Here is a 10,689-nt window from a genome sequence, read left to right on the forward strand (position 1 = left end):
CATATCCCTTGTCAGGAGCAGATCGATTGCATTCCTCCAGCAGTCTACCAAGGGAGGTTCAGCCTGGGAAGTGCTCAGTGGCTTTTATGTGTCTCCCAGAGCAGGTCCATTTCCAGGCTAGAAAGCATTGAACAGATTCACTGGTTGATGTGGATCCAATTCCAGCGACTTGGTACCGAGTTGCTTGTATGGAAACTGGCAAAAGATCTGACTCCGGCGACATGCTTACCTGTTGGCAGCTTCTTGAACTTTAATGGGAAACTTCTTTTTTGAAAAGTGTTTCCTGTGCCTTTCTAAAATGACTTGAAGAGAAAAAGAGACAGTCCAGCAAAGTGACAGAAGTGACGTATGGCCTCTATGAAAATCCCTTAATTGTTAAAGAGACTCTTCTCTTAAATATCTTTTCCAGGTAGTTCTTCCCAACATAAACAAGACTTCCATGCAAGCAGTTTTAGATTACTTGTATACCAAGCAACTATCCTCCAGTCAGGAACTGGACACACTTGAGTTAATCGCATTGGCAAATAGGTTTTGCCTTCCTCACCTGGTTGCGTTAGCAGGTAAGAATTTGTGGCCTTGTTCAATGCAGTGTCTTCTGTAATGGCTGAAACATCTTTTAATGCACAGGATTTTCTTGGGCGGTTTTGTTTGTTTGTTTGTTTTTCTGAAGAGAATATTGTAATGCAAATAGATATTTTCCCTTTAAAAAATCTATTTGCCTTTCTCTTGTCTTTCTCAGTTTTGTGCAGAACCAGCTCAGAACACTGAAGTATTCTGTGCTTTAAAAACAGAAAGAGTAAACCTTCTCTTTAGCATTCATATAATGTTTGTGGCTTGTAATATCCGTTCTGTTGTTGTTAATTTACCTGAAAACAAGATGGATCCCAGGCTTTCCATTACATAATGAATGAAGTGCTCCATTATACACTTCTATTCAAAGAGAGTAACTGAGCCAGTTCAAAACTGATCTAGATGACCATAGTTGTTAGAAATGCTGCCTGGATCCCTTTTCACTGCCCAGATGGGAATTGGGATATTTTGGTATATACATGGGGACTCAACGCTCATTTCAGGAACAAAAACTTTTCTATCACGTATTTACAAAAAAATTACAGATAGGATACTACTTAGTTTTCAGATTGAATCCATACACACACCAGACCTCTGGGGGCAAGGGGTTGTTTGTTTGTTTTTCTCCATGAATGTAACTTGGAATTGTTCCGAAGACATGGCCAAGGCCAAAACTTAGAGGCAGATGATGCAAAGCTACACATATTTACAGGACAAAATCTAGGCAAAATTTAATCACATTCCCAATCCTAGCTCTCCTTCAGTTGGGCATCAGGACTGTGTACCTTGTCTTTACTGGTTCTGACAGACTAAGTCTTTACTGCCTGATTTTATATGCACTTTTTAACTGTAGTCTTGATTATTCTTTTGAATAGTTGCAGCATAAATATCCATATACTATTAAGAATGTTTTATTCCATTTAATTCTTGATGAAATATTTTAGATTCCAAAGGCTACTGCCAGCAACTGGACTCAGCAGAATCAAATCAGCTGACATTTCCCAAAACCCACTCAAACCTCTAAGATACTGATGCTTCTAGGAAAGGGTTAAGGAAACTTTTGAACTGAAGTGACTTTTGGGGGAACTGGTCAGCCTTCACTGGATCCTAGGAACAACTAATGTGAGAATCTGAAGAGGGCCTGAAGTGTACTTTTCTGTTTCACTGCTGTGGGTACATTCATGAGTAAATCCACGATGCAATGGCAAGTGTACTGCTGCCTACAAACTTGACTATTGCTTTTGTATTACCCAAAAGAGACAGCTGATCAGATTTCTAATTTATGTTGAATATTGCACGCCTCCATTCTGCCAGAAAGAGACTGGTGGCTGCTGAGCTTTGTCCTTCTATAAGCGGTTATTAATTGCAAGCTCTGCAAGAGAGAGCAGTAAGAATTGTGTGTGAAACCAGAAATAACTAGTTTGGGTTGAGTCAGAGGGGCAAATCCTCATACAGACTCTTCTCTACTGGAGCAAGACGCTCTGTACTGTGATGCAGAATCTCCAACCACGACTCCAAACGCCAGAATTTGACTTCACCCAAATCTGAAGCTGCTCAGGCTATCTGGATGAATGTGCCACTTGCATAATGCTTAGTTAACACCAGGAGGGAGAACATGCCTTCTTGGTTCTGTTACTTGTGGATGATCTGACCTTGAAATGTGACTGTTTCCCACGAGTGACACGTTTTCTCCTCTAACAGAACAGCGTACAGTACAAGAGCTGACAAAAGCCTCCATGAGCGGCATCGCAATAGATGGAGAAGTACTTTCCTATTTGGAATTAGCTCAGGTCAGTGTGCACTGTTTTTTAAAGATATTCTGGTCAGCTGCAGGTCTGAGCATTGCATCCGAGTGGCTCAGAGTCTGTAGTTCTAAGAGTGACTGACAATAAAATTTAGTTTTATCTTCTACTGTAAAGACAGTTTTTACATTACTTAAATACAGATGTTTCATTTTTGAACTAATCTGGGGGGAATTGTCTTTCAAGCATATATTTCAGTTTTTCTTGATTGTGGAGCTTACAAGCTCCACGCTCTCACGGTCACGTTTCAGTAATATGAAATGTAATTAAGCTGTTCAGCTTTGTAATATTGACTGATTCTTGGGTTCCTGTCAATTCAGTTCTTGTAGACATATGTAGACCTCTATTGCAAAGGTAAAATTTTTTGTATTCTTAGACTTGGCATTTAGACTGGCTACTCAGAGCCAGCCATCTGATCACAATCTTTCTCGAGTCCCAGAAACTATGAAAATAGAGCGCCCCAGGTCACAGTTAAACTGCACACTTGTTTTCCAAAAGGACTCCTACAGCAGTCTCCAAGATACGATAGTACAAGCCAAAATGTTTTTTAAATTGAATTATTCTTGATTTCACGCTAATGATGAGTCTGGCTGCGGCTTGGCTTGAAATCTGGAGTTTAAGTAGCACTGAAATACAGTACAACCTGGCCACCACGCAAGATTTCCTGCAGCTGCTTTCAAGTCCCTCTCTTGCAATACCTATAATGCTGCTGCAAAACTAGAATTGAACGCTTTCCAAGAAAAGGCAGCTCACTTCATTTTAATCTTATGAAGGGTGTGGTTTGGGGTTTTTTTTTTCTGCTGGTTGAAGACAGAAGTACTGTGTTTAACTACTGTTAAGATATCCTCTCTGCCCAGTACCTACATCAGTATGATGTGTTTATAAGCTGAGAAGATCATAGGAGACAGTCAGAATGCCAAAATAAATACACGTGCTATACAATCTGACTTGCATTATAGCTGTGCTTCCTTACGACCGAAGGAAGCTTGTACAGCATTTTGTATTGAGCTTCCAGTGATGTGTGAATTCTGTCAATGAGCAGTTTTTTCCAGGGAGTTACTTCAGAGCGGGGTTTGCAGTAACTGATGGTGACACGACTGCTACAGCCATACCAGAAACTGCAGGTCCAGCGTGCCTTGGGTTCGGACCCTGTGTGGGACTGTATGTGGTTTGCCAGATCCTGTTTGTGCTGAGCAGTTATTTGTGAGCCTTTTGGGCCACTGGTTGTTCCAGCAGAATTGTGTGAGAAGCTCTAGGGCATCTAGAGGCCTCTTCAGCCTTATGCTTGGGAGAGTAGTGCCAGATACAATCCGCTGGGGACCACTCTAGCTTTAGTTGTTAATTGAGGCTGCAAAATGACTGATAACTTCAGGAAATGGAATAAGCTTTTTGGTTTTCTTTCCAGTTTCACAATGCTAACCAGCTGGCAGCTTGGTGCTTGCACTACATCTGCACCAATTACAACAGTGTTTGCTCCAAATTTCGCAAGGAAATCAAAGCTAAATCTTCAGGTACGGGCAACTTTCCTCTGCAGTTTTCATGAGGTTTCCCCTTCTTTCTTCCCACCCAGTTGATTAAACATGAAGAAGAGCTCAGATAGTTAAGCAATGAGACCAAACATCCACACTATCTTGAGTAGCATTCATAAATTCTTCTTATCTGTAAAGAAAGGTCATAATCAGTCGCCTGATTCCTAGACAAGCATTATGTTCTATACCTATTTCAGTGATGCTAAAAGTCAGTCTCCACAATGAAAAATACACTTTGTAAAGGGCTTGCTTTTGTACACTCTTTGGACTAAGCTCTCCTGCTTTCAAAGTCTTTTCACCCTGTAAGGAAGGCACATGAGGAAACTGGGGGAATCTGCAATAAGCCAGCTAACATAGAGACTGGGCAAATGTTTAGTGGCATAGCTTTTTGCAGAGATTTCTGGGATTTGTGTATCTTATTGACTTGCTTGGGGGCTTTTGGGTTGTTCCTTTTTCATCAGATAATCAAGAATATTTTGAGAGGCATCGCTGGCCGCCTGTGTGGTATTTAAAGGAAGAAGATCACTACCAGCGAGTTAAGAAAGAAAGAGAAAAGGAGGATGTTGCACTGAATAAACACCATTCGAAGCGGAAGTGGTGCTTCTGGAATTCCTCTGCTGTAGTTGCCTGAAGAAAGCAAATAAGTGGAAATCCATAGCCAGTGTCAGAAATTAGTCTTATTGTTAGAAATAAGATGTAGTTCAGGTTTTCAGGAAATGTTGTTCCGTGTGTGCATTTATTATTGCTAGATTCAAAAGCACAAGCTTACTGAAAGTGAGCCTGGAACAGCTCCTCAAAGTCATATGTATATTTTTGGCTAGTAAGCAGATAAATGTCTACCATTATTTCTTTTTATACAAAAAAAAACCAAAAAAAAAAATATCCAGCATTCATGTTTCAATCTCCAATTGGGAAATATTTTTATACTGTCTGGTATATTTTGTTCAGATAAAATTCTGGATACCGTTTTATTTTACAGACCACAAAATAACCATGTAGCAGCTTTGTAATTAGATTTTAACTATTTTTACTATGTGAGTACAGTGAGATAGACAATCTTCAGTCATAAGAGATCGCTTTTAGAGTATCTAATAAAAAGTCATCTTAGGAGAAAATCTAGTTGCCTAGTATAGGTTGTCTTTTTTAAACTAAGTACTGTGCACTGGTAATATAATTAGATGGTTATTTCCCCTTTCTAAAGTAAAGGGTTAGAATAAGATCCAATAACTGCAAGATATAGAGTGCTTGATCTTCGCTCAGCTGAATAATAGGCAGCATAATTACCTGTTCAGCTGCAGGAAAATGTATTTCTAATATTTGCCGTGTAAGTGCAAATAATTATGAGTATGTGGGCCATGTGAAATCTAGTGATTCTAAGTATTCAGAGGTTTTATATGTCTAGATCAAAGAGAATATTTCTAAAATCATTTAGAAGGGCTTATTAATTTATATCCTTATACAAGTATGGATCTGAATACAAAAAGCAGTTACACTGCTTGCATTTGAATTACTGCATGGCAGTTACCTTGCTCTGTGAGATTTTAACCATGCAGCCATTCCTCACGCCGAATTCCTTTTTGCTTCAGTGCAAGCAAATGAAAGGGCTGCAAAATCAAGTAGGAGTTATCTAGTGCTACAGCATTTTGTAAAAGAAAAAGGGTCTTCACACACAAGATCACTTCAGTTTGATCCAAATTGTTTTATAGCTTTTCCCAGGTAGAACCCAAAATGTTAAGATTATTTTTAAGTAAATCGTGTAGTTCCCCTGAAAGTAGGTAGTCGCAGAAAGCTGGGGACAACGTGATGGCAGAAAGGCAGGAATTCTGCACAAGTGGTGCAAGTTAAACAAAACAAAAAAAAAAAAGCCCCCAATGTTTTCAAACATCCTGTGTGTTTATGACTTTTTATCAACCACCACTTTAAAGCTGCAGTGTTACACTAGATTACGTAAAGGATCAGAGCATTTTTTAAATGACCAAAATTAAAATACATAGACTGTAGAACATACACATGCCATCCTGTACAGTGTCTCAGGCACAATCCTGTAACCAAGGGAATATTGTGTATTAGGTTCGTTCATGTTGTTTTGTGCTGGCAGCTCAGCATACCAATGTGAAAAGCTGTTTCTTTGTATTTTTTTCTGTATTCAAAGGCAAGGCAGTGCAGTCAAACCCCAGTACTGTAGGTCAGGAAAGGCTTTGGACTGAAAGCCATGTACACCTCTACATATTTGCATTCTGAATGGACTAATCCTTGGCAGATGCTACCACAGGATGGTAGAAGCCACCCAGCATGGAAAGAGATGCTGCTCTACGAACATTTATAAGGAAGGCAAGTGTCAGATTCCTGCCCCTATAAGATTCATCACCGTATGGTGACAAAGAAGGGCTATAAATGGTTGCAAATATGTCTCCTTAATTCTTGGTCAGTGGTAATATATATTGTGGAAGAGAAGAATGAATGAGAGAAGATGTGTCAAGACTTAAGATGAGATAAATACCTGTTGTCATACAATGTTAACCAGCCACACTTTAAATAAGTATTGCTACTAGGTTTTACACAACCAAAGCTGCTCTATGATTGTAATCTTGCCAAACTATAATGGATATATAAATGAACCTGAGGTATATGCAATAATATCCAGTTGTGCTAGCTATCAGCTACTATAACCAAGTGGCTGGTTCATTTGGTTAATGCTGTCTATGGCCTTTAATCTGGGTGGTTATTTTGTGTTTTTTTATTTTGAAAGAAAAAAAAAATAAAACTGTTTAGTTACAAGTTGTGGTTATTTTGTGTTTTTTATTTTGAAAGGAAAAAAATAAAACTTTAGTTACAAGTTGTGTCCCAGCCCTTTGAAGAACCTTCGCAAATTTTGCAGTAGGTGTCACACTTTTTAGTGCTGCTTGTAAGCATCCAGCTGTGGTATCATTCTTTGAATTTTACTGAACTGCTGTTTCCATGGCGTGCTAGGATTTGTGGTTGGGAATGTCACAAGGAAACCCTACAGCGTTTGTATATGATGGTGGAAAGTTGGTGCTTGTCACTTACTGTTAATTTGCATAGCAAAAAACAAATCTCCTGCCACATTTCCCCATGGTTTCTGATATTTAATTATCATGATATTACCCAAGGGACATGAAACTAATTAGTCATGACAGACATGGGGAGGACAAATGCAGGTAAACAGCGGGAAGTCTACAAGGTTTTCAGTATGCTCTAAACTTTGTACAGACAGGGTTTTCCCTGCTTTCTCACTGCCTTAGCTGTCAACCATCATACAGAATCTCTCATTACCTGTTAGTGGACTCTCAGCACCCATCTCCCTGAATAGAGATTGTTTCATTGATAGCAGTAGAAAGTCAGTGCTTTTCTAGAGGATTTTTGCAAGATGTCAGGCAAAGAATGCCATGTTTGGGGCTTTTTTTTTTTTTTAAAGCTCTTAAGCAATGCCAAGGACATTGAAAGTAAGCACATTCAGCACACAGCGTGCAGTTAACATGCTGATTTATGGGAATGCTGCATATCTCTGATTTATTTTTGGAAGCAAAATTTTATTCCTTTGATCTTACCATTAGAAAAGACAATGGACTCAATGGCAAAAGTGGCGACATTAGATGTAAAAATGTTTCTCTTGATTGATTATGATAAAACCAGTATCGTGGAAGGAAGGAGCAAATCGAAGCATTGCTCTTCGGGGCATTCTTTTTTAAGTATTTATGACCATTTGGGAGTTGAATGTCCTCTGTTTCTGGGGAGTCTCATTCAGCTTATTTCTTGGAAAAAGTGTTTTTCTATTTGTTATTTAAGAAAGAATTTCTGCAAGCAAGGACCTCTGCATCACAACACAAACCAGTCTCTGTGGCTCCCCACCCACAAATAGCACACCAAAGCCAGAAATAGAAGTGTTTGGTGAATAAGATGGGATTGGCCAGACTTCAGTCACAACTCCCTAATTTCATTCATTGAAGACCTACTCATCGCTGTCTTTTAGTCAGGTCAGGCCTCAGATTGTGCAAAGGTAAGTAGTGGGTACATTAGGAAGGGTTGCCTCATAGAAGAGAGTAATCTGGACATTCCTTCCACACACTGAAAGCAGGATTGTACCAGAGCAAGAGCAGCACAGTGGTTTATTGCCCTAATTCTTCAGCATCTTACCCACAGGTATCTCTCAACAATAACTTTCATCTAGAAGTGTTTGATTTGTAAAATCAAGGATTTTTTTTCCGTGTTCCAGTAACAAGCACTGGGAGATCCAGTGAAGGCATCTTGGAAATCCTGCTGAGGGCCAAGTCTTCCATCTTCTGTACAAAGAGGTTTAGGTAAAGATCTAATGTACTAAATAGGATTAATTTTGGTACCTAAACTCCATAATGGTGAAATATTTCAGTTCTTTCAGACTTTTTAAGATTACAGTCTGGTGAAGAGATTTGCTTTGTCAGGTGAAACTACAGTTTTGTCCCTATTCTGTCCCTTTTTTTCTAGGTCAGAGTCTTTTTACTCATCACTGGATAGGCCAGCATTTATTTACTCAGGGTTGGAATCCTAGGTATCTGCTATGTAGTGAGTTGTCTTTAAGGTGGCTGCTTGCCACATCTGAATCTGCTTAGAGTTTTGGTCTATTAAAATGATCTAACAGCATTTGCATGGGTCTACTTCTGCAGGCAAAATTCCTGTTGAAATGGATGAGATACCGCACACACACACTTTGAGGTGCCACCTAATGAGTTTACACGTTATCACTTGCCTGTGTTTCAGATCTGCTAACAGAAGTTGACTCTCTGTACTGCATGCAGGATAAGACAGTGTGTTAGCAGCAATAATCCCCATTCTTCAGGCTCTACAACAGGATAATTCATTGTCAGTTAACTTATGCCTTTAGCTAAGAGAATATAACCCATGTTATGGATTCACTTTCCACTAGCAGCCAGTGTATTGGGACTATTGTATATTTATACATGCAAATTCAGTCCCTCACTGCTGCTTACATAAAAATCTTGATTTCTGATAGAAATATGAAAAGCTTTTGGATCAAGGCTGCAGGAGGCTAAAAAGAAAATTTGAACATCAGAAGATGCAAGAATGATTATGCTAATGTATCCCAGCTCCAGAGGAAAATCAAACCAAGAAGATAAAGATGTGATTCAGAGAGAGCAGTTGGCATCAGACAACAGAATTGTGATGGCTCCTTTATAATTGTTCGGCCTTACTATTTCATTTCTAAGCAGGCCATATAGCTACAACATCCCGCTGGGCTGTTCTGCAGCAACAAACATTCCCAGAGGCAAGTCCTGCATCCTTCCCCCCTCAACACAGAGCAGCACAGATTACAGTGAAAACATTATATTGTATTACTGATTCATATCAAGTTCTTTCCCATACAGCACTGGTACCCCACAAAATCCGTCCTTTGGCCTGCAGAGGAACCCAGTACCTCCTGCTGGACATGGTATATCTATTTTTTTTTTCTCATGTTAAAGGATATTCCAGAACAGTAAGGACCTTACCCTAAAATATGAAGGATCTCCAGCCAGTCTACTTCACTGAGACAGAATATAGTGGAAGAAAAAAGCTCACTGGCAGCCAAGTATTGGCCTGTTTAGGAATTTCAAGATAAAAAATATAAAGTAAAAACTTTCAAAAAATACTCAGAAAGTCAGAGACTGAGTTATAGAACACACAGAGACAGGTTGAATGACAGCCTAGACAGCAGTATTTCAGGTACCATTTAAAAATGCTAAATTGGGGAGGGGTAGATTCCCTGTAGATAGCACCTGTGGTTTTCAACTTAAAAGAAAAGCAGCCTTCACCATTAGATAAAATTAGCAAAGTGGGTGCCATCCCTCTATATTGCATAGCTCTGAGCAGCCCCACTGGAGAACTGTCTTCCCCCCACCTCATTCAGGCTGCTCTGAAGTCTCAGATGAGCAGACAGGTGATGGAATTTCACGGGGAAGATTTTCTTAAGATATTTTCTTGCATTTAACATTTTTTTTAAAAAGGATTTTTTATTCCCCATGAGGATTAATATTTTTTAAAGTTATGGCTGTATAATAAGGATTACATGGCATCCCAGGTATTAGTGTTGAGGATTCAAATTATCCTCCCAGGTTAAAAAAAAAACCCAAAAAAAAGAAAATTAGCAGCAGTTTAAGAGTATATGATTAAATTTGCATCTTAGTCATTAACTATAACATGGTCATTCTGACTGGATGATCAGATGTGATTGTCCCCACCTCCTAGCTATTATAAATATTAGTTTTGTGCGCTACATATTACAAGGAAATTTATTTAGATTTCTCTCCTGGGCCCTCAGACTTACAACCTTCTTGCAAAGTTTAGTGGATCCCTGTGCTGATGATATCACAGCTACATTTTCTGCTGTAGTGTCTGGGGTTAATTTTTAAATAATTAACAGATCTCATCACGCAATGAAACTTTGATAGATGATGATGCCTTTTCCCACAAGCGGTCTAAAGAAAGGAGGTTGCTAAGGAGGCCCCAGGGACTCTCTGAGGTCAGAGCAGCTCTGCGAATCCTCCCCGTTCCTGCACAGAACCCACCCGAGGAGCTGCGCTGGCTTGCGGGGGCTGCGATCGAGTGTCACTAGTCCTGCGGTCTGTAAGACATCCAACAGCACTCTGTAAAACAACCTCCATCAAGTGTAAGCCCTCACACGCTTACTACTTGTCTTCAGGGATTAAGATTTGCCTCTGTGGCTGTCCATGGGGTACCCAGAGCCCTGCCCGCCTCCCTCAGGCTGCTCTGCTGAGGCAGGTGCTCCCCAGCTT

General features: G+C 39.7%; 1 protein-coding gene across 3 annotated transcripts in view; it reads left to right on the forward strand.

Annotated features, from left to right (window-relative positions):
• The window catches only part of RHOBTB1 (Rho related BTB domain containing 1), a 54,263-nt gene extending 47,592 nt beyond the window's left edge, over positions 1-6,671 (forward strand). For all 3 annotated transcript variants that reach the window (XM_074924416.1, XM_074924418.1, XM_074924417.1), the window contains 4 exons: positions 410-560; positions 2,272-2,360; positions 3,778-3,883; positions 4,363-6,671. In XM_074924416.1, coding sequence (XP_074780517.1) covers positions 410-560; positions 2,272-2,360; positions 3,778-3,883; positions 4,363-4,532 — 516 coding nt within the window. In that variant the 3' untranslated portion in view covers positions 4,533-6,671. The remainder of the gene's footprint in view (positions 1-409; positions 561-2,271; positions 2,361-3,777; positions 3,884-4,362) is intronic.
• Positions 6,672-10,689: the final 4,018 nt, after the last annotated feature.

Source organism: Athene noctua, chromosome 21, assembly GCF_965140245.1.
Source record: "Athene noctua chromosome 21, bAthNoc1.hap1.1, whole genome shotgun sequence".
Taxonomy (NCBI): domain Eukaryota; kingdom Metazoa; phylum Chordata; class Aves; order Strigiformes; family Strigidae; genus Athene; species Athene noctua.